The sequence below is a fragment of the Callorhinus ursinus genome, unplaced genomic scaffold (assembly GCF_003265705.2).
Source record: "Callorhinus ursinus isolate GAN/ISIS: 27379988/994484 unplaced genomic scaffold, GSC_fseal_2.0 scaffold8, whole genome shotgun sequence".
In the NCBI taxonomy this organism is placed as follows: Eukaryota; Metazoa; Chordata; class Mammalia; order Carnivora; family Otariidae; genus Callorhinus; species Callorhinus ursinus.
The window spans coordinates 3,113,799-3,138,667 of record NW_027397070.1 but is presented as its reverse complement, the minus strand read 5'-3'; the positions used below and the strand labels follow the sequence as shown (position 1 = coordinate 3,138,667).

General features: G+C 40.1%; 1 protein-coding gene across 5 annotated transcripts in view; it reads left to right on the top strand.

Annotated features, from left to right (window-relative positions):
- The window catches only part of STXBP6 (syntaxin binding protein 6), a 240,307-nt gene that overhangs the window by 32,401 nt on the left and 183,037 nt on the right, over positions 1 to 24,869 (top strand). The window contains exons 1-2 of one of the 5 annotated variants that reach the window (XM_073895003.1): positions 9,035 to 9,148; positions 10,876 to 10,997. The exons of 3 other annotated variants lie outside the window; for them this stretch is intronic. In XM_073895003.1, coding sequence (XP_073751104.1) covers positions 10,979 to 10,997 — 19 coding nt within the window. In that variant the 5' untranslated portion in view covers positions 9,035 to 9,148; positions 10,876 to 10,978. Of the gene's footprint in view, positions 1 to 5,215; positions 5,310 to 9,034; positions 9,149 to 10,875; positions 10,998 to 24,869 lie in introns of those variants that run through there. One more of the 5 variants, XM_073895006.1, reaches the window with a different exon arrangement.

The window sequence follows — 24,869 nt, the reverse complement described above, 5'->3', positions numbered from 1 at the left end:
AACATTTTTCTTTTTTCATGTTCAATTTTTTAATAGTCACTGGTGCACTTATTCTTCCACTTATTTTGTAAGTGAAATAACTAGAGCTAGCATAGGGTTCTAAGTTGTTGTCTAGTTCTTGAAGGATCTTTATCTGAGTGGAATATTTTCTCTAAAAAAGAAAAGAATCCATTTTTTGTTTGTGGGACACATCTTTGGAGAATATAGTGTTAACGTGCATAGAGTCTTGGCATTAAACTGAACCCTCCCTCTCCTCCTTTGAGCTGGTAGAAGGGCACAGATCAGGATGGTAGGCAGAGCCTCTGGACAAAGCCCCGTCATTGGGTGCCAGGCATCCCTGTTTGCCCCCACCTTCGGAAGTTGAGGTTTTAGAAGAAACTTAAGAGATCTCCTTGAGCTGGGTTTTCCACTTATGATTTTTTCAAAATACCAGTTCTCCTTTATTTTGTAGAGGAAAAAAATAATGAAGAATATCTCCCCCTTCCCAAATATAGAAAGGATATTCTTCTTTGTTTTTTTTTTTTAATTTTATTTATTTATTTGACAGAGAGAGAGACAGCGAGAGAGGGAACACAAGCAGGGGGAGTGGGAGAGGGAGAAGCAGGCTTCCCGCGGAGCAGGGAGCCCGAGGCGGGGCTCAATCCCAGGACCCTGGGATCATGACCTGAGCCGAAGGCAGATGCTTAACGACTGAGGCACCCAGGCGCCCCAGAAAGGATATTCTTCTATTGCTTTCATAATTCAATTTAAAAATTCCTCAGTGATTGTTTTCAATATTTTCTTCATTATTATAATATTCTTTTTTACCCCAGCCACAGAAAGGGTCATAGAAATATAACAAATAAAATACTATTACTTATAAATAGCTATCTATAGAGCTTTGATATTATGTGATTTTAAAAATAAAGTTTATTAGGTTTCTTTCCACGTTTAAAATAACTAGAAAATTTGGAAAATTCAGAGAGTAGAAGAAAAGCGAACTCTCATAGTTCGTATTCTCATGAGGAAAAAAAAAAAAACCCTTTCTGTTTTCATATATTTTCTTTTTCTATGAAGAGTTCTTACACATTTTTCTGTGTCGAGTTTTTGTTTGTATTTCTTGGTTATGATCATATTGAAAATACAATTTTGGTTCTTGCTATGTTGGAAAGATGTCTCTGGTTCAGAGACAACTGGCTCAGGACTTCATTGCCGACTCTACCCTGTCCCAGGTCAGCTTTGCAGATCTTTGGCGTGCTCCCTGAATATGTACCTCGTGCTCCATGCCACTGGGTGCTGGGAAGCAGAGTGCCCAGGTCCTGCCTGGGGGCATCTCAATGGAATTGCTGGAGAAGAAAACATTTTTTTGGCTACTTTTGTTTTATTATTTTAGTAAGGAAAATGTAAAACATACACAGATGTAGAAAGAATATTATAATGGACCCTGTATGCATTCCTCCTAGCATCAATAATGATCAATTTGTGGTCTTGCTTCACCTAGACCCCCCACCTCCAGTCCCCGACCCTGGATTATTTTGAAGCAAATCCCTGACATTCTGTTATTTCATAGCAAGTATTTCTGTATACCTCTCTGAAAGTAAATACTCTTTTTTTTTCTTTTAGTACTGTAATATCATTATACTTTAAGAACTTCTCTGATATAATTGAATATTTAATATCTAGTCAGTGTTCAGATTTTCTTTTTTTAAGATTTTATTTATTTATTTGACAGAGACACAGTGACAGAGGGAACACAAGCAGGGGGAGTGGGAGAGGGAGAAGCAGGCTTCCCGCCAAGCAGGGAGCCTGATGTGGGGCTCGATCCCAGGACCTTGGGAACATGACCTGAGTTGAGGGCAGACGCTTAACAACTGAGCCACCCAGGCACCCTGTCACTATTCAAATTTATCTGTTTTCTTTGTTATTTTTCTTTTCAGTTTGTTTGTATCAGGATTCAAATAAGGGCCATACGTTGCAGTTGGTTGACATGCCTCTTCAGTCTCTTTTAATCTATAGGCTTACCTTCCACGGTCTTTCCTCGTAATTTATTTTTTGCCAAACCAGACAATTTATTCTGCAAAGTTTACCATAGCCTGGATTTTGCTGATTACATCCCATGGAGTTAAATGTTAAATGTTCCTCTGTTTAACATAATCCTCTAGAGACCATATTTCTTGTGAACTGATAGATACATCTAGAGGCTGGATCAAATTCTTCCATATTTTTTTTAAGATTTTATTTATTTATTTGACAGAGAGAGAGACAGCGAGAGAGGAAACACAAGCAGGGGGAAGCAGCATAGGGAGAGGGAGAAGCAGGTTTCCCTCTGAGCAGGGAGCCCAATGCAGGGCTCAATCCTAGGACCCTGGGATCATGACCTGAGCAGAAGGCAGACGCTTAAATGACTAAGCCACCCAGGTGCCCCTCTGTTTCCATATTTCGTCAAGAATACTATAATGAGTGTGTTGTGTATTCCCATCAGGAGGCACTTAAATTAATATAAGTTCTGTGTGGTGTGTGTGTGTGAGATATGTTGATATGTTCACAGTCAACAGTGATTGTTTCTGCGTAAATCCACCAGTTCATTTTGGGTTTCAAAGTCTTATTTCATTTCAGTCATTTCTTCATTGATCTCCTAGAATGCTTCTATAAAGACAAACTCCTGCTAGTCAGCTCTTTGGTTATCCCGGGGTGCAGTTGGCTCCATTAGCCAGCTAATGAGTAATATTCTCTAAAGGTAACCATTGAGAGAGGCAGAGACAGACACAGACACAGAGATTGGGGGTGAGGGAGAAAGGAGAAGTATGTGATTCCCTAAGAATTCATGAATTCAAAAATATTAGTGTTTCAATTCATTGCATTTATTCTTACTGATAGTAAAATTGTCTCATCTTTGGCCAGTGGGAGCCCTTCTGTGTTGGCTCCTGAATTTTTTTTTTAATATGATTCAACTTCTTTGACCACTTCCCTGCTTTCTATATGTTAAGATATTCTAGGCTAGCGATTCTCAAAGTATGATCTGAGGCTGCTGGGAGTTTCTGAGACCCTATTAAGGGGTCTGTGAAGCCAAAACAATTTTTATAATAGTACTAAGATATCATTTACCTCTTTAACTCTCATTTTCTCACATGTGTATAGTACAATTTTCTAGAGACCACATGTTCCCACATGGGAGTGTGTGTGTGTGTGTGTGTGTGTGTGTGTGTGTGTGTATTTTGTTTTCTAGAATTTTTTAAGATGAGCTCTTTGGAGTCTTCAATAATTTTTTTTAAGATTTTATCCATTTATTCATTTGAGAGAAGGAGAGAAAGAGAGAGAGAGAGCATGCACACTCTCGCAGAGCGCACACATGAGCCGGAGGCTCGGGGGGCGGTGGCTGCGAGAGGGACCAGCAGACTCTGAGCTGAGCATGGAGCCCCCCACAGGGCTCCATCCCATGACCCTGAAATCACGACCTGAGCTGAAGTCAAGAGTCAGCTGCCCAACCGACTGAGCTACCCAGGTGCCCCTGGAGTCTTCAATAATTTTAAGAATATAAAGGGGTCCTAAGATCAGAACACTTGAGAACTGAATCACTAGTGACCCTATAAATTAGCTTCCTTTTTTTTTCAGTTTTGTTTTTATGTGTGAGTGGTCTGCTCCAAGTCTCACAGCTAGTAAGTAGGAAAACCAGAATTTGAATCTAGATGTTTGTGTAGTATTTTCCCCCATAAAGTAGAATCACTGATATCCAAAAATTGATGATTGATTAAAGCTTAGAAGCTGTAAACACTGCCTGCTATGCTAGACATGTACATTTTAGGGGCCACCAAGTAAAATTAGCAGTTCTTTTCCTCAAATGGAATGGCCCTCTGAAAAGGAACAGCAGATGTAGAGGCAGGATGAGTGGTTGCTATAGCTCCATGGTATAATGAAAAACAATGCACTGAATATGTTGTTTTTCTGGTCTCAGTAGGGAAATTCAAGACGCAGCAGTAACTCATTGGAGCGTTAACTTTTGAAGATTTCAGCCATCCGGAGAAGAGCCTGCATGGCATGTGGAATTCAGTAGCTCATGTATTTCTCACTTAGTTTTGAACCCAAGATCCAAATGACTGCTTGACCATGTAGCATAGAAATGCTTTTTTTCATCTTGTAGTCAGTTGAACCAAATCCTGCAAGAAAGCATCCTGCAGTTCCCAAAGCGGAATAACAGTGCCTTAAGCCTGGGGCTCTCATTTTCCCCTCACTGAGTAGTATACAAATATCTAAAAGATGGCTACTTAAAACCACTGGATTTCATGGTTTTCGGTCCTCAGGGAAATCCTTATTTTGTTTCACTGTTGAGCTGAACTTGGTAATTCGTCTTTTGTTTACCAATGCCAATAAATGTAGCTTCTCTTTGGTAATGAAGATCATTAACTCATTTCCCAGGCACAGGGAAGAATTTCCATCATAAGAAAAGGACTTGTGCTTTCAAACGTTTCAAACCTTTCAGCTGGCCTTGGCTTTCTGAAGTTAGCAGCCTTACATAATGAACTTGAGTATTTACACACGTAAGAGGCACCTGACAGCCTCAGGTACCATCTGGAAAAGTGTCATCAGATAGGAAGCTTGGATCAGAACCCACATCACCATTCAGGTGCTTCATAATTACTTTGTGGTTCAGTGTGGGAATGAGGCAAAGAATATGGCAAGGGTTTCAGAGCTCCTAGGAAAATACAAATTTCTTTGTCAGAGTAGATATTAAATACTAAAAAAGTTTTTGTGTTTATGAACAAATTCATTTCTCACTGGAGCCTTGTTTGTTATTTTTCTCAACATTAAATATGTCGCAGTGAACTGATTTAAATACCTGCCTTAGGTGACCTGTTGCATTTAGATTTATGTACTTGGAAAGTCAGATGCCTGGGCTTTTCTAGCAAGTCATCTTGACTTGGTGGAAGATAGTTTTAGAATACATGGAAGTCAGTATGAGGTGCAAAGGTAATCTTCCATGGGGATGGCATTACAATTGGTCAGGTGAAAATTTTCTTTTCTTTTGTATTTGTCACTGACCAAATTGGAAAAGAAAATTTTTTTTCTTTTGGTTCATATTAAGTTCACTAAACAGCCTGATCTCCATGCGGAAAGCATGCAGTGAATAGTGATGCAAGCCTCGAACTTAGAGCTGGGGAATGCCAGGAACTTGGGGAACTGGTGTCACAGAGGAAAATGACCCCGCCTCTGTGTGCCTTGGTTTCCTGTTTAGAAAATTCTGTTCATAAAGGCCCTGAAGTACTAGGAGGAAAGGTGCTTTGCGTGTGGAGTTATCCGTAAAGTGCAGTCCTAACTAAAAGTCGGGGTTAAAGGTAGGTGAATGCCTTATAAAACATGTTTCATGTCTGTATGACCTATTTATTAGTTTTTGTCTCATTTATTTACTTAGGTATGAAGTAGCCCCAGGCAATTTGAATTCTGATTTAAAATTCAGGTTTTGTCCATTTAATTGCCTTCTTTCTCTTAAGGGCAAAGAATGTAAAGGCTTGGGAAGTAGAAATTGGAATTGATTTTAATTGCCTGAACAGGTTTACTAGAGAAAAAGTTTTATTGAAGTGAAAATGAGGGCCAGATTATTTTTGTTCTTCCTCTGTATCTACTAACAGGCAATTTTGGAGTAGTCCGTAAATCTCTTAGAAGTCTAAGCGAGGGTATCCATCACGAAGTGAGCCATGACTTAACAACTGTTTGTGACAATTGCCTCAGATAAAAATCATAAAAATGGTGAGAACTCACAATTCCAGGAATACATTTGGAGGTGGAATCAGTTATACAGATGATTCCCGAAAGGATATGAGGCTATTTCAGAATATCTCAGAGACTCTGAAGACCTCCTCTCAGCTTTGCCAGATCTCAGTGAGCCACTGCTGGGAGGTTGTGTTTTGTACCTTTCAGGTGTTTTAGAATTAATACCCATCTGCAGTTAGGCTGATGTGGAGATTAGGAATAGCCTGTCGGAATAGCATTTCTCTTTGAAGAGTGCCACTCTTTCTAGAAAAGATAAAGAATGGCATTGCATGATTTGTGGCTCAAACAGTAGCACTCACTGTTGCTGAATTTAGGACTGTGTCATGTACAAGTTTCCAGCATTTTTCTTTGGTTCTAAATGCAAGGGTGTGTGTGTGTGTGGTGTCATTTCTGGCATTTTTCTTTGGTTCTAAATGCAAGGGTGTGTGTGGGGGAGGGGTCATTTTGCCTAAAGAGGCTACATACGGGTGCTTTGGAGCCCAGTAACAAACCAGTGAGACTGGAAAATGGGCACTTCTTGGCTATGGGTCAGAGCCAAGTCGGAGTGAGTTCTCAAAGAGTAAATGACACTGTGGCCATGCTCTGTTCCTCAGTTGGTGGGAGTGGGCTTGTTGGGTTTCTGCTTCACCAAGGGAGGAGAGCTTTTCTCTGCATTTGATTATGCTACATGATACTGTGGAACCTGACATTTGGGGGCTTAGATCTGGGAAAGAAATGTGTTTTGATCATTGATTATATAGTTTTGTGTAATTTGTACGATTCTTCTGTCTTTTACCTTGAGAGACAAGTAGGAAAATGGAAAAGCAAAGAACCCAGGTGGTCTGCAGTTGAGATTAAGAGAAAAACATCTCTAGGAAATCAAATAAGATCTGAAGATGTATATTTCAGTTTTAGAACTTCAAATATTAAAACCCAGGGATCAAGAATTCTCTACTTATTGAACAACTTTGAAATTTTATTTTTTCATTGCTGCCTGCCTTAACTTGATGTGTTGTAAAATTTTATAGTTGTGTGAAGTTACTCTGAAGTCAAAAAAATTTAACTGGAAACGATCTTAGCTATCATTCAGTCCATCCTTACTATGTTGCTGCTGAATCCGGTAGCTTGCCATGGAAGTTCTTAGTCTCAGAATTTTCCATGCCCAGTACTGGCTTTAATGCATAATACATACTGGCTGGCTCATGCGCTGACTGGGGTAGTACTTACTAAAAATAAACCAAAAAACCTTGAAGCAAACCTCTTGGCCAGAGTACATTTGCAGAAAGTCTTCAGGGAAAGGTCCAAAAGTATGGTGGAAAGCGTTAGAGCAGCTCTTCTTTTTGGGATTTAAAAACTTTGCCATTCTTCCATGAGTTGCTAAATCCTAATGTCTACTATTCTAAAAACTTCTGATGTGTAAAATTTTCTGTATGTATAAAAACTTTTGATGTGTAAAGTATCTTTTTTTACACATTCTCAAGGCTGGGAGTATCTTTTACCATTACTTTGGGAGTATTATTTACTGTTTGAGAGTCAACAGAAGAATGAATGAGTAGGATCATTATTGCCATTTAGAGACTATTCTCCATATGCCAAAAATTAAATAAAACACGGATTTTAAAGTTCCATCAAGCAGTAGCTTAGCAAATTAATAACAATTCAGTGATTTCTTTTGGCTTTCCATTTACTTGTATTAACACCTTTCAATAGAATTTTAAAGACTTCTTTATTATATTAATTACATATGTATTAACATCTATAGTCATATACTGTATAATTATTATATAGTATAAAAGTGGCTTCTGAGATCTCTTTTTGAGATACTCTATTTCAAAAGTATATGTTATATTATTTCATTATTATGGAGGAATAATTGACATATAACAAATGTGCAGTATAGTACTGTACATGCTATGCATTACAGCCCCGTGACTTATTTATTTTATAACCGGAAGTTTTACCCTTTGACCCCCTTCAATCATTTTATCCCAACCCCACCCCAAGCAAGCACTAGTCTGCTCTCTTTATCTATGAGCTTGGTTTTTTTGTTTGTTTGTTTTTTTAGATTCCACATATGAGTGAGATCATATGGTATTTGTCTTTCTCTGTCTACTTGTTTCACTTAGCATAATGCCCTCAAGGTCCATTCACATTGTCACAAATGGCAAGATTTCTTTCTTTTTATGGCTTAATAGTATACCATTGTATATATGATCCATTGATGGACACTTCGGTTGTTTCCATATTTTGGGCTATTGTAAATAATTTTGGCTATTGTAAACATGGGGAAGCTGCAGATATCTTTATGGATTAGTGTTTCCATTTTCTTCAGATAAATACCCAGAAGTGGAATTGCTGGATCATATGGTAGTTGTATTTTTAATTTTTGGAGGAACTCCTATATAACAATCAGTGATTTCTTAACAACCTAAAGTAATTTATCAGAAAGTTGAGAATTTTAACTTGAACCATTTTTTTTCTTTTTAAATGAATTGTGGCTATTTCCCACAGGTAGAGCTGGGTCTAGGGTATGATCATTTCTTTCATGTGGCGCTCAGGCAAATTTGTTTCTGAAACAGAAGGAATTTCTCATCCCCCTGTGTGGCTTCTCACCTTGGGTGCTACAGTGCTGGCTCCATGGGCAAGACTGAAGTGGTTCTTGTCTGGTGAATGGCTGCCAAAAGTGAGTCCAATCCTGAAGATTCCTTTATTTGGGGACTTAAGATGGAATGACCACTACTTGATCTTCTGGAAACCCTGCTTTGTGACATAAAATGTGGCTTGTCAGTGAGACCTCTTTTTGAGATGTTCTATTTAAAAAGAAAGTGAGTATTCTGAAGCATTGCAAGGATAATTTATTTTGCAGCTAAAATCTTCCAATTTAGAGGAAAGAATCCAAGTATCTTCTTTATTTCATCCATTCCCTCCACAGATGTCTACTGAGCACTTCTAATGTAGCAGGCAGTGTTTGGGGTGCTAGACGACATGCCCTCACAGAGCTTCCAGTGGAGGAGATGGGCACACAAATAAGCTAAACATGACAGATGGGGATATGAGCTGTGAAGGAGATTAGAACAGGGATGGGAGGTAGGAGGAGTGCCAAGGATGAGGGACCCATATGAGGACCAAGGGTTTTGTGCTACTTACTTGTAAATAATTTTGGGGACCCACAGGCATGAAATAGCACACTGTGGCTGATTGTGCTATCATAATCATCGCCAGCATTGTCGCTGTCACAGCCAGATTGCATTCACCCACACCTGTTAGCAAGGGTGTGTATGGAATGATTCAGACAGCTGGGTGTCCTTAGGTGGATACAGGCAGAGGGCTTACTAATGACCAATGAAAACACAAAATGACTGTATTCATTCAGCAAATGTTTACGGAATGATTATATATACAAGGCATTGTGGAGGACAGCAAGGTAAATCACATATACCTTTCCAGAAGAGCGTATAATCTGGTGTTCGTGTATGTGGTAGGTCATTTGCATGTCATTGATTTAACATTTGAAGTGAACTATGGAAGGTCTATAACATGCTGGTTTGTCACTTTGACGAGGTGTGGTTTTTAGTCAGGTCTTCTGGGAGGCAGGTGTGCTGTACTAACCTGGGAGTGTGTTAACCAAGGGCACAGTGTCCACATTCCAGCAGAGTGTAGTTTCTATGCATTGCTTAATGTCTAAAATGCCGTCAAAGTGAAATGCTTTCTTTGGGAAGGATTGATCTCCAAAGGAAGCCAGTTTCAGGTGCTGGTAATGAAAGTGCAGAGTATGACATGATGGTTCTTAGCCGGAAAATGGAATCAGTAAGGGTCTCAAGGAAATACTTAGCATTTTACAACCTTTATGTGGGAATTCATAATGCTGTACTAGCATTTGTCAGCTTGAACATGAACCCAGTATGAGCGCACTACTTGGGTGAACCTTACAAGGGCCCTAATGGAAGTGTGGACATAGGAGAACTTATCTCCTTTGTCTGGAGGTGACTGTCTTGGAGGAAGCTAAGCAGAGCTTCTTCAGGAGCTGCATCCTCTGGGCCTTAATACGAGGTTATTCCCTTTCCTTCAGAAATGAAGGGTCAGTCATCTTTGTGTGAAGGTCCCGGGCATTTATTATATAGATGGGATCAAAAGTTTACTGTTAAAAAAATATATTTATATATATATATAATATATATATAATAAATATACAAACACATATTTAATACTACTTATATATATTATATATTATATATAATATATATTTTTATATATATTCCCTTGATATGTATATCAAGGGAAAGCTTAGAGGAGGAAGGAAAAGCCACAAAATACAGTGGCAGAGGCTGTTGGCTACCCACCAGAATCCATGATTTCTTCTTCCTGAGCCCACAGCAAGAATACATCTTCCCGGGCCACCTGGGTGGCTCCGTCATTGGGTGTCTGCCTTCGGCTCGGGTCATGATCCTGGGGTCCTGGGATCGAGTCCCACATCGGGCTCCCTGCCTGACTGAATACAGTCATTTTGTGTTTTCATTGGTCATTAGTAAGCCCTCTGCATGTGTCCTCCCTCTCCCACTCCCCTCTGCTTGTGTTCCCTCTCTCGTTGTGTCTCTCTCTGTCAAATAAATAAATAAAATCTTAAAAAAAAAAAAGAAAAGAAAATACAAAGAATACATCTTCCAGCCTCCCTTGCACTTAGGTATAGCCATATGACTGAGTTCTAGCCCACAGTATGACCATAATGAAGATGGTTGAGCCCATCAGCCTCAATCCATGTTTCGGCGTGAGGAAGATGAATACCTCATCCTTTCCCCAAGTTCTGAGGTGTTTGAGCCAGTGATGCATTTTTTGGTCTATTTGAGCAGTGAGTTGTCTTCCCTAACTAATACCAGCACTATGTGTGGTAAATGAGAGAAGCGAAGACTACAGTTTCAGTGCCTTAGTCCTATTTCACTGGGGATCTTGGACCCAGTTGTTTCCACCTGAATGGCAGAATCCACACTCTTGGATGATGATGGTTATTGTGCTTGTAGGTTCCTGCTGTGAGTTTATTACTGCACCCACAATTCATTGCTTACAGATATCTGTGCCCCTTTCTGTACCCCCAACAGCTGAGGGCAGAGTCCAAGGAGTGCTAGCTGATCCCTGATTTTTCTTTCTTCTTCTCAGATATTTTAGTGCCTGCCTTGTACTAGGTGCTGCCAGGAATACCTGGAAGGAAAGAAACATGAACTCAAAGAGCTAACAACTCTAGTTGACCAAACTGTTTCAAATGGGACTGTCAGCTGGAGGTAACAAAAACCCCAAGTCAAATTGCTTAAACAATAAGCGATTTTTTCAAGAGCTGAGAAGTACATAGGCTTTAGGTGCTGTTTTTCTATGATTCTTAATCCAGTAAGATTTACCCCTGAAATTTATTTTAGGTAGTCAGCCACAAAAGTCCAGTATGCAGTCCTATCTAGTATTGCCTTCCCTCTCCTCATGTCTATAATTCTAATATGGAACATTTAGCAGGTGTTGCTGATTGTCCAGAGCAAGTTGACTGGATGCCTTTTTCCCCTTGAATTCCATTGAGCTGGGCCCACAGTGGAAGAGTTGTCAAAGTAGTTACTTTACCGAGTATTGCGAGTGGTAGATAGTGAGATGAGGTAATTAGTGTGTGTAACCTGAGAAAATCTTGTTCACTGTATTTTAGTTTCAGCAGATTACATGGCCCACTTCATTTGGCCTATCACTGCATTTCAAGTTGGAATTTGAAGATCAGCTGTGTTGTTCTTTAGCTCATTACCAATCTCCCTCTTCAGTTTGCTCTATTATTCCCATTTGTCCTTGTTACTGCTGGCTTGTCCCTGTTACTGTCTTCTGAGATGGTATGCTCCTTGGAGGTAGGCACCACACTTGAGTTATCTTTGTATTCTTTCCCCAAGTCCCTTACCCAAGAGCATAGCGCAGTGCTTTATATATTATGTGTGTCTCAGTAAGTGTTTGATGAATTGATTACTTAAATTTCTTACACTGGAAGAGTTTCTTGAGCTAGTTTCATGCTTGGTGAATAGCGCTTTCCATGGCTAACATCACTTCCTGCTGCCATTGTGTTGCTCTTAATTCTTGTGATGTTTCATCTTGTTTAACTTTGTGACCCTGACCTGGCCTTGGCCAGTAACAAAAGTCACCCAGCATGAGGTTGAAGAGGGAAAGTGTTGGCGTGGTAAATGGTTGCTGTGTGAGTGTAGTAGGGTGTGTCTTGACCTGGTCCAAAAAGTACTTAAAGGTCTCATGTCTGGTGGATGATACTGAGCCACATTCTTATGATTTCTTGGCAATGGAGTCATCTCCTGTGATATGTAGTGTATTGCTCAACTTAATAAAAGAACAACAGATTAATCTTTTTTCTGCCTGGTAGCTAGATTTGTATCTTAGGTCTTATTTGACTTACTGAAGGTTCTGGAAAATTCTTTGAAAAGAGACTCGTAGACATCCGTAATTAAGGCTTATTTCTCCTAATAAAATTAGAGCTGAAATCTTTCCCTTGGGGATTTGTTATATTCCATCATAATGTTATGTTAATGTTAATAGTGGTAACAGAACAGACAGATGACTTAACAGGATTTAGGATACTGAAGGCTAGGAAAGAAGATATTTTAAAGGAAGAGTGTTCCCCTCTTCTTTGTGATTATGGGCATATCTATTCCTTTGAGCTACAGTGGGATTATATCAGTGTTTTCCTTCATTTTTAGAGCTAACAACTGGTCTTTCCTTCCCCACCATCTTGAGAGGGGACTTTGAAAGAAGCTGGCCAGAACTTTTCTCTGATCTTGCTCTTCTCACTTCTTTTGTCAGTTTATGAATCTTTTGCCAAAAGTCAATGAAATAGAAGATCATCTTCACATTTTTGATTGGCCTTACACTGAAGAATCTATGATATGAACATTTCAGTGCTGATTTACTTGTTACTTAACTTTGACTGCTTTGGGAAGACAGGGGAACTGTTGTTTCTTTAACAGGACTTAGAAAACTGGAAGAACTCAACTGTAGAGATTTCCTTATCATAAATTAACTTTAAAAAATTTTAAGTATTTATGTTGGAAATATGGAGCTGATTATCTTCTCCCAAAATAGTCTGTGATGATTAACAGTGAAGGAGTTAAATTTTTCTGCATCTCAGTTCACTGGACTAAATTATATCATAGTGGCCTAAAAGTATGGGCCCAGTTTCATCTGCTTACAGGATATAGTTTTAGAGAATATCCTCACCAAGTATCCATATTTTGGGTTACAAGAAAAGCAACTAGTTTGTAATGTGAGTCGTTCACTGCTCTCTGTAACCTTGACTGGTGGTGTGAGCCCACCCTTCATAGTGGCTTTAATGATACTGTTGCAGGTGGTAGCCTGGGAAAATAGCTAAGTGACTCTACATGTATGTTTTAGACCCAAGACCTAGCAGAAGGTGCATCTTCAAATAGGGACTAGTGATGAAAAAGTTCAAGGAGATGCCTTATTGTGAAAGATAATACTACCTTCTGCCTATGTTATAGTCACTATGGTGGAAAAAGAACATAAATCATTATTCTAAAGGCCTACTTCCCTCATTTCCTGTCAAGTGATATAGCATGTCCTGCATTGAACAAAAAATTACCAGGTATGCCAAAAGGCAAGAAAAAGCACAGTCTGTAGAAACAAAGTAACAAGCAAAACCAGACTTTGATATAACAGAGATGTTAAAATTATCAGAAAAGGAATTTAAAAGAACTATGTTAAGGGCTCTAGTGGAAAAAGTGTAAGACCTGCAAGAACAGATGGGCAATGTTAACAGACAGATTGGAACTCTTAAGAATCAAAAGAAAATGCTAGAAATCAAAAACATAGCAAGAGAAATGAAGGATGCCTTTGATGGACTCAAATAGACTTGATACTGCCAAAGAAGGAATCAGTGAAGTTGAAGATCGATCAATAGAAACTTTCCAAACTGAAATGCAAAGAGAAAAAAATAGAACATCCGAAGTCTGTGGGACAATATACAAAGTTGTAGCATATGTGCAGTTGGAATGTCAGAAAGAGAAGAGAGAAAAGAAAAGAAATATTTGAAGTAATAATGGTTGAAAACTTTGCAAAACTAGTGACAGACACCGAACCACAGGTCTAGGAGGCTTAGAGATAAATACCTGAGGGTTTTTTCCCCTGGCACCAAATATGTGATCCCCCCCACCCAACCCTGCACCAGTTCTCTAGTTCTCTGATACCAACTGGGTATCCAGTAATTAAATTCAATTCTGACACCAGTTCCTGGTATTAGCTTAGACCCCACAGATTAAGGGCTCAGTCCCACAAAACTGTCCCCACTTCAGTGGCAGCCACAAATAGGGTACTCAGGCCACCCACACTTCTGCCCAGCCAACTACATATTTGGAGGGTCCTATGACCCATCCCCCCTCAGTTGTATAATTTTCTGGAACAATTCACAGAACTCAGGAAAGAAAGTACTTATAATTACCAGTTTATTATAAAGGATACAACTCAGGATCTGCAAAATTAAAGAGATGCACAGGGCAGAGTGTGTGGATGGATCAGGGCACCTACCACAAAGCTTCCATGCCCTTTCCATGAGTGCCACCCTCCTAGCACCTCCACCTGCTCACCAAACTGGAGGTTTTCTGAATCCATGGTTTAGGAGTTTTTATGGTGGTTTCATTACATAGTTATGATTGGCTAAATCATTGGCCATTGATGATTCAACTCGGTCTCTAACCTTTCTCATCCCTCACCCCTAAGGGGGCGGAGTGCTGAAAGTTCCAACCTTCTGATCATGCCTTGGTCTTTCTGGCAACCAACCCAAATCCTGAACCTCTCTAGGGGTCCACAGGAGTCACCATAAGTTCAGGTATTGTTGAAAGGGGCTTGTTACGAATTACAAGATACTCCTATCACTCAGGAAATTCCAAGGGTTTTTGGAGTTCTGTGCTAGGAACCAGGACAAAGATGAAATATATATTTACCATTTTACCACAGTACTCCTCCCCACCCCCCAGATACAGTTAGGCATAACTTATTCATACTGCAGAAAACCAAAGAAGAAAATCATGAGGGAAGTCAGAAGAGAAAAAGAACACCTTACCTATAGAGGAACAAGTGAAATAACTACAGTGGCTTGCTCATCAGAAACCATGCAGGCAAGAAGAGAATGGCATGGAATCCTTAGTTTATTGAAAGAAAAGAACTTTTTCATCATAACCAACAGTATTGAGTGTCTGTGCTATCATCTGGGATATAAAAAAGACTAAAACATGAATGCTGCCTTGAAGGAGCTCACAAGTGAGCTAAAAAAGAAACTAATGGGATGTATAAGATATGGTATTTAGTGGGTAAGAATAAAATGTTACAGGAATCCAAAGGGATTAGATAGGACTCATGGGTAGAGTGCTCAAAGAAGGTGACATGTTAAAAAAAATTTTGTTCAAGGTTTATTTATTTATTAGAGGGAGAGAGCACAAGTAGGAGGGGCACAGAAAGGGGGAGAGAATCTCAAGCAGACTCCATGCTGAGCTTGGAGCCCCAACGTAGGGCTCTATCTCAGGATCATGAGATCATGATGCAAGCCAAAATGAAGAGTAAGACCCTCAACCAACTGTACCACCCAGGTGCCCCAGAGCTGACATCTTTAGGTTAGACAGAATGCCTTCTTTCTCCATGTCCTACCACTACCCAACAGGACTCCAGTTAATAAGAGCAGATTATAGCTAAAAGACTTGTAAGACACAGACAGTCTCTTAGGAGCAGTACCTAAGAGAGCCCGAAGCTGAGAGGGGAGACAAAAACAGTACACTGGAGGAATCTGAAGCCTCTGGTACAGCTGCTACAGCTACAGCAATCATAAACACAGCCCAACTCCTAGCAGAGAGAATCCTGTTCTATGACTGGATCTGTGTAGGTAACAGTGACTTAGGTGTTAGGACAAACACGCTAATATGTTAGCCTGTTTTAGGTACAAGTTACAAATGTTTTCCTGCTTATTAGTCTCAGGGGACATCACCATATAAGCCTGATATAATTTCTTTAAAGTTTTGTAGAATATACTTATAATTTTTTTTAAACATCTAGATGGGTTAGGCCCTGGCAGTTTATGGTCTTTGATTTGGTAACTATCAGGGAAGGATGTGAATCCAGAGGCAGAGGCTCTTTTTCTCTCTTGTAACAACAGACTATTTGAATGTCTGTCTCTCTACACCTGCCTTTGAGGATTAGATTCTTCCCACCAAGGACTTCGTTGATGAATGGCCTGGGTAGAATGCAAGGAGACTTAAGGTCCCTGTCTTAAAATAATTTACCACCCATATGAGATGAGTAAGGATTCATATATAAGGGACATTCTGGTTGTATGATTTTAGGAATTATTAACTATGAAGATAACCAAGCTGCCTTTCATATAATATGTAACTTAAAGGGGTGCATGTTCACAGTGTAAGAACAAGGAACATGTAGAACAGGTTGAAAGCCTTTTTTTTGGTTTCACCCATAGGTGGTAATATTTTTGCCAATTCTTGGAAGTGGCCAAAGATGAGCTTCTTATCTCTTGAATATTGAAGACCATCATTTTAAGGATCATTCTTTGAATTTTTAGGTATGGTAACACAGTACTACTCCAAAATGGTTTTCTACCAAAAAACAGAAACAAACCACAGAAAGGCAACTCTTGGAGGTCGCAGCCTGGATCTTAGCAATATTTACATCCTCACTATCTGCCGTGCCTGTGGTAGATATTTATTAAAGTCAAATTGTTTGGCACAGTTTTGTGAGTCCAGACGGCCCAGAGTAGCCAAGCTTTGTCTATTCATAGAGTTCTATCAAGAGGTCACAGTCTCTACCCAACTAGTAGTTATTCTTCACTAACATGCAACTTGATTGAAAGAGCTTTTGTTTTTCTTAGGTTAACAGGAGCTGAGAGATTTTTTTACAGCTATCAAGAAGCAATTTTCCCTTTATTCCCAATATTCCTGCAATCTTTAGATCAATCACTAAAAAAACCACTTAAGAGCTCACTTCTCATCTCCAACTCATGCATAAGAACATATTATTTTGACATTATTGAAAGAAATTCATTTTTGCTTAAAAGAGCCTCCCCCACTTCCTTGACAACCTTATACAAGATGATCAGCCTCATTAATAACCTTCGAAATGCACATTTTAATAACATGCCATTTTTCACTTATCAGATTGGCAAAGACTACTAAAACTGATAACACCCACTATTGGACAGGAAAAGGTAATCTCATACACTCAAGGTGGAGGATTAGTTACCATTAGTACAACACTATTGCAGGGTATTTCATATACCTATCAACATTCTAAATATGTATCGATTTCTAGCAATTCCTTCGTAAGTATTTGCACTGATGCACAATGGATGTCTGTTGTATTTTTTTTTTTTTTTACCATTGAAAGGTTGGAAAGAGTGTGAGTATCCATTAATAGGACAGTGGTCAAATATGACACATTTGTGTAAAGAAATAACATTACATTCAACATTTTTTCAGGCAAAAAAAAGAAGCTGCAGTACTTACAACATCTCAACATAATTGGAAATTTATAGAAGAAATTTATATTTTTCTTTAGGTGAATTATATATTCATAGGAAGAAGTCTAGAATGTACAACATGCTATTAGTAGTTATCTCCCAAGGGTGGGTTTATAGGAGCCTTTTATTTTCAACTCTATGCATTTTTTTGTTGGCTTTTGCAATTAAAAGAATTATAACTATTTAAAAATATATGTGTAGTGCTTGGGCATGGTACATTCCACTCTGGATTGGGGATACAAAGATGCATCATAATGAGATTTGATACTGATCTCAAGGAGTTTATGGACTAGTCAGTGAACACAGGAAAACAAATATATCCCATAATATCTTGTGGATACTCTGATAGAAGCTGCAAAATATTCAGTAGGATTAAGGGTTAGTTTAATTGGATGGGGAAGGAAGAATTGGGCATAGAAGGGAGGAAGAAAGTGTCCATAGAGAGGGGGTTTGAGCTGAATCGTGAAAGATTGCTATTTGATCTGGAATTTGAGGTGAGTAGATGGCAGAGGGAACAAGGGAGAGTAAAGGTGTGGAGGACTGTGTCAGGTGTGCATTTGGGAAGTACTAAGAGGTATACTGGCTGCAGTTGGTGAGCACCTGGAGAGGCGAGTGTTGTTATGGGGGAGGGGGTGAGAACCGTGCAGACGGACAAGAGGGGTTAGGATTCTGGCCTGTGAGTCGGGAAGTTGCTCCTTTCTGCTTCTGCCCCGGAGATGCTGTGTGAGTTTAGATAAAGTCACTTCTGCTCCCTGGGCCTGTTTCCTAATCTCTTCATTGAGCATGTTGGACTAGATCCGTGACCTCCTGTGCTTTTATTTTTTTCCGCTTTTTCTTTAGAAATAGAACCTTTTAGTCGAAGAAATTATATTTTACATTAGGAGCAAATAGAGCAGATAAAAGTGGAGCTGTGAGCTATTGATTGGCAGGTGGGAAGTAATGATGAGGCTTCTCCCTGTGCATCCTCAGAGAGGCTTCCGTGGGGGGACCGGGGCACGCTGGCGGAAAACTCGGGCCAAGCAGAACACGAGAGCCCTTTCAGGTCTGAAGACTATGACTGTGTCACTAAGCTCTTTTGAAGTCCCTGCTTCCTTTCCCCTTAGATTTGTTTCCATCTTGGCCTAATTTCTTCTTACCCCTGGTTTGGCTGCACATCCGTGTTCAGTGTCCTTTCTCATCAGACCTAAAGTGCTTCTCTCCTTCATGCCCATCTTCTTGCCATTTTTCTTCTCTCATAGCTCTGATTCCTTATTGATTTTTTTTCAATTTTCTTTAATTTGTGTGAACAGGCTGGCCTTTTTGGGACACAGTGGAAATTATTATAGGTAACACTTGTTGAATGCCCACTGTGGGTGCTGTTGTAAACATTTTGCCGAAATTATCTCATTTCATCCTCATGACAGGTGTTAATTATGAGGCAGGAGGTGTTAATCATGAGGCAGGTGGCATTAATTATGAGGCAGGTGTTAATGTCAATATTTTATTATTTTTATATAAAATAAATTTTTATATTTTACACATATATAATATATAAAGTATACATATATATTATTATATTATTTATATATAATTATATTATTTTACAGATGAGGAGACCAAGGCAGGCACAAAGAGGCAAATCATGTGATAAGGTCAAAGAGAAACAGTCGTTGGAACTGTGACTCAAGCACAGGCAAGCTGGCTTCAGAGCACTACCACTTAATCATGGCCTAAACCTTTTTACTTTGTACTTTGATGTCTTTAGCTGTCTGTTCTCAGAAAGGGCATGTCCCCATTCATTCAGGTGTCTTTGTGTGCCCCGGGGCTGTCTCTGCTTCCTTTCTCTCCCCATCCCCTTTCTTCCCTTTTTTGAAAAGAAAGAAGCAAGGAAGCCCCATGTGATGCCAAAAAGGAGACAGTTAAGACTTAACTGAAACTCACAAGAGAAGGGATTTGGGGACTCTTGTTTTAAATGGATTTCTTGGGATGTGACCAGGGAAACACTGCTGAGAGATTCAGGTAGAGCAAGCCCATTTAAAAGGCTGACAGTTTCATGTGTACCAAGGAATTTGGTGTGAGTCAGGAAGGTGGGGAGAGAAAGGGGCAGGGCCAGGCATTTGATCCATTGTCAAAGTCAAGAGATAGAATATTGTTCCCATTTTTTATCGTTACTTTTCCACCCTGAAAAGCTAAACCACTTTAGTGAATGATTTCTTCTTTTGTGTTGATATGCTATTTTAACCGCATGCCAGGGTAGTCCTAATATAATCACCTGAAAATAAATAAGGAGAAATCTGTGCCATCATTGACTTGTGCTAAGTATATTGTTGTTACCAAGAGATCAAGGAAAAAAAAGTAAATGATTAACCAAACTTCTAAGGACTGAAACCTTTGAACTGCAAAATGTTGCTATGTTTACTCAGCAGAAACAAGTCTGCTCACTGGCCGAGAAACATTAAAAAACATTAACCTAGAAGCTTTTGGCCAGTGTTTGACATATTTCATCATAAATACATTTCAAGTATTGAAGATATGTTTTGAGAATTAAAATTCATATAGATAATGTTACTGTGACCCATGAAGTTACAAAACTGTAGGAAAACTTAGCTATTTTTCTATTTGGAGTGGGAGAATGGGTTCCAAATATGAAAACACATCTCTAATTTATATAGTAAACCTATATAGAGATCAATATAAAGATTTTCACCTTCATCAGTGCACTTTCCTTTCTACTTACTGTGTTCTCAAAGTCATGTTCAGATTTATAACCATACTTGGTTTAAAGCAGTTTCTAAAATCTGGTGTGTGTGAGGTTTTTGAAAGGAAAGCAGTATAGTAAGTTTATTGGGATCTCAGTATACATTTTATTTTAGAACAGATGTTGGAAGCAGGCTAGGCCTTCTAAAAGGGGAGAATATGAGCTGATAAACATCCAAAGGAGTTTAGTTGCTATATTTCTAAGTAAGCTTTATTTAGGTGGTTGGCTTATGGATAAATCCCAAAGATAGAAGTTTTATTCCCAAGAAGCTTATTTTCCAAGAGCTACCTGAGAATTTGGATGTCCCTAAAAGAAAAATAAATCTTTTTATCTATTTTGTTAGGGAGACATGGAAGTTCAGGAAAATATTTTCTGTAAAATTTCTACAGTGCCAGAAATTGGGTCTAATGGCCCAGTACAAAATTCTATCTTCTTAAAGAAGTGTTTCCAGATCTCCATAGTGGGAATTAATCTGTACTTTCTCATTTGTGGATTCATGCATTCATTCAACAAACTACTATTGAACACCTACTATGTGAGATTAAAACTGTGAACAAATTAAACATAGTACTCGTCTTCCCAGAAATCTTGGTTTTGCGGGGAAAACAGAGTAAGTACTCAAAGTTACTAGGCAGCATCATTACTGCTATACTGGGTGCATGCAGATCTGGGGAGACTTTTTAGCGAAAATGCTTTCTAAGCTAAGCAGAAGCTAACTAGGGGAACAGAGAAGATTAGGGACACGATATACAAAACTGAAGCACAAGCCTCCTGAAGAGAGTGAAAGAGGCACAGTGGTTCTCAAATGGAAAGGCGGTCAGAAGGGGTGGGGCTTGGAGCATAAGGGAGGGAGGAAATAGTGGTCAGAAGGGAACCTGGAGAGAGAAATAGTGGCTCTAGAACCCTGAGACCCTCATCAAACCCCCTCTCCTGATGGCAGTGGTGAGCCATTGAGGTGATGTCAGATGTTCTATAAAAATCACAGTTGTTACTATGTACCACAGAATGTACCAGAGGGAGGCATGAGGTCATCGTCGTCCAGGGTCCGAGGGGTAAACAACCCAATCCCAGAATACCATTTTTAGGGTTTATCTCCTGGGAAGCAAGTTCTGTCTCAGTCAGGGTCCAGTCAGAAAATAGACACAATGCTCATATTTCAAATTAGACACCCAGGGTTTTAGAGACTGAGTGAGTAGTGGAAGCAGAGGTAACCTAGAGATTAGTGACTTCAGGAAGCAGCTGCCGTCCCTAGGGCTGGGGAGAACAAAAGACAATGAGTGTGGTTAACTAAACCCAGAAGCTCAGAGTGGAGACCACCATAGAACTGCTAAGGAGGTGCTTGGGCCTCTGGGATGGATTGCCTTACAGCTGGTGCTCCAGTCATCAAGAGGGGTTTGTGGCCAGTACCCAGAATGCTAAAAGCATGGGGGGAACTAGAGCTATCTGCTGCTGCAGAGTGCGGAAGGAGCTGGAAAACAGGAAGAGAGTTCCTTCTCCCCACCTCTGCCTTCCAGTCTCCTGCTGGTGACTCCCATTGGCAGAATTTAACAAGAAGCCAGTTGCAAGGGAGTCTGGGACATGTGGTTTGCAGACTTCTAGCTCCAGCATCACAGAGCAGAATACAAAAGGGTGGGCTTGGACTGAGAGGTCCTAATAGGTCATCTGCCCTATGCATTTCAGGAAAGGAGCTCTGGCTAGCTCCACTGTAGGAAGTGGATTGGAGGGGGGCAGTCCTGGGTGCCGGTTGATCAGTTTAGAGATTGCTATCCAGACAGAGGTGATGGCAGCCTGCCTTAGGGCCAGGACAGAGAGGAAGAGAAGTGGGCAGATGTAGAAGAGATTTAGAACCTAGAATTAGAATTTGGGGAGGGAAGAGGGGATAGATCAGAGGGAATAAGGAGGTGGGGGTAGTTAAGGAAGAAGTTTGCATCTCTGATGTAGGTGGATGGTGGTGCCCTTTACCAAGATAGGAACGTAGGACTGAAACTGTTTAGGGGAAGATGATCCAGTCAGTTTGGGGCTTGTTGAGTTCGAGGTGCCTGTGGCTCATCCAGGTGGAGATTCACTGCAGATATCTGGTCAGATGTAGACATGGTATGTCTTCAGCCTATAGGTGGTACTTGAAGGTTAGGAATAAATGAGGTTACCAAGGGAGACTGTAGAATTCGGGGAGAGGAGCGCATCGGGTAGAACCCAGAGGAATAAATAACCACATTTTAGGAAAGAGCAAAAGTAGTGGAGAACTTTGTGAAGGAGACTGAAAGATGGTGGGAGATGCTGGAAGAAAGCCAAAGTGCATTAACGATTCCCTCTGATGTGCTAGGCACAGCGATAAAGCTGTGCACACGTGGTACAAACAGGGAAACCTAACACAGCCTGGAGAGAAGCGGTGGCGGACAGAAGAGGAGCCTATTAGGAGGAGGCCACCAGGTGCCTCGGGCGCCACTTGGGAGCTGGGAGTGGATGTAGAGGACATGTGGTGAGGTGGGGGAGGTCTGCTAGTTCTCCAGCCAGAAGTCCTGTGCAAGGAGGAAGGCCCTTGAGGCTGTGCAGTCATGGAGAAAAGGCACTTCTGAGAGATCTACTTGTCTGTTACCAAAGTTTGTCTTCTAGGCATTCTTTTTTTTTTTTTTAGATGACATATTTAGTGTGGTTTGATTTTGTGGGAATCATAACCTTGAATTGGTTGATTTTCCCCTTACATAAAGTACAGAAGTCATCTTGCATTAATATGTCTTTTGACTGGATTTGTCTTGCCTTCGGGGGCACTAAAAGCTCGGTGAGCTGAGCGTCTAGCACAGGCAAGGAAAGTTCTCTATTTAAAACTCTGAACTTGCTGTCATTTTACTATCCACGCCCCTCAAAAACAAGGAATTACACATTGACATTGAACTGACTATGCTCTGCCAGTGACCTGTGGGAAGAGATTTGGGCAGGTGTTAGGCCTAAGATCTGAATAAAGAAAGCAAGATACATACTTGCAGATTTTAATTATTTGCCAGTGTTCATTGCTTTCTGTTTTTTTTGTTAACAAGTTACGACAACTCATTTCACGTAGGGAAAATAGGAGTTTTTCATAACCCTGCATAGGAGCTGGAAACAGGTGAGCCCGGGCACCTCTGGATGCTTCCTTTCCTCCCTCCCTCCCTCCCTTCCTCCCTTCCTCCCTCTTTCTATAGATGGATAGATAGATAGATAGATAGATAGATAGATAGATAGATAGATAGATACATCTGCACTGTCCTTTCCTCAATCTACAGATCCATTTTCTCTGTAACTTGGGCTTCTCTGTGATCTGTCTTCTCTCAGCCTTTCTCTACGTCATGACTGACACTTAAAGCTTCATCTCCCACTGCTGTTTGGGGCATTAGCTCAGTTTCCTTTCACGATCTGGTCAGGGGCCCTCCCCTGTTCTACCCAGCTTGGACTGGAGATGTGTACCCATGTAGTTCATAAAAGCCAGAGATTGGCTCACTCCCCTCAGAAGTATAAAGTGAGAAGCTAGGAATCCTGAGTTGTGACCTATCCAGTACATCCCTTCTATGCCTGGCCCATAACTCATTTCCTACACACAGTACCAAAGATTCTCTCTTCTAATGCAATCAGTTTCTTGTACATAAAACCACACATTCGCTTACTCTTTCTCCAACAGGAAGCATCCCAAAGTCATAGCCACTACACTGAAAAGCAGTCAAGGGGCTGCTTAAAAAGCAACATCCAGTATAAATCCACAATTCTCAGTGATGTCCATTTCAATTCGAGTCCTCTCACAATCAGTCTAGCCATTCCACAACCCATGGACTACATGTTACATGCAACACTGACATAGCCTGTGTACGGTGGTGGGCACTCTTAATGTCATGTTTTAAAAAGGGGAGAAGAAATTTCCACCTCTTAATCTAACCGTAAGAAAGCCACATCATACATTGGTCACTGGCTCTGCCTGCACTCTGTCTAATAGAATAGAGCCCACATCTGGTGATGGGTGGCCTCCTCACTGGCATTCTAGGCCAGATGCTTGGAATTAGTAAGGTTTATTGGACGAGCCCTGACTCCTAAACCCTTGGCTTGTCTCCTCTTTTACCGTGAAATGAGTTCCTTGATCTTCAACAACTACTCTCAAGTTGTCTGTTGGGTATAGCTTCTGTTTTCTTCCTGTGCCTTTCCTTGTTGAAATCTGGTTACGGAGGGGTTTCTGGTTTTTGTTTTTTTAAATAAATCCTTCAGTAGTTAATGATGTGACATAGAACAGAAATATCAGCTCAGTGGATGCATCTCAAACCAGAATCTTTTTGGATTTTTTTTCCCTTCAACCCTTGTTAAGAATTTAGAGCACTCTAATTTTGTAATAGAGTAGGTATCTATGGGGCTTGGATTCTGTAATCAAGCTTGTTTATTTCTGAGCTTTCTTTCTTGGCTAATTTCCATGTGGTTTCTAAGTTAATTGCATAGGAAAAAAAAAAACCCAAAATTTAGTTTTCTGCACTGTATTGACATGACTTTAGCATTTGCATTTAATCATTTGCACTTCTTCTATCTCAGTAAGTACAGTGAGCTGTCTTTATAGTTACATACCATTGAGAACTATAAGATAAATTAGAAGTAGAATTAGAATAGAGGAAATCAGCATAGTCATTTCCGAAGTAACAAGGAGTGCTGCAGCCATCAACCAACACCATCTAACTTCAAACTAAGGCATTGGAGTGTTTTGGGGTTTTTTTGTTTTGTTTTGTTTTTTAACATATATTATTTATCTAGTCTTAATTTAGCTAGTAAAAGTTCCTGATTCCCAACCCTGCCCTGTTTCTCTTCAGGGTGTCCCAGCTTTTGCTAGATTGGGTTGAGCTTACCCAATGA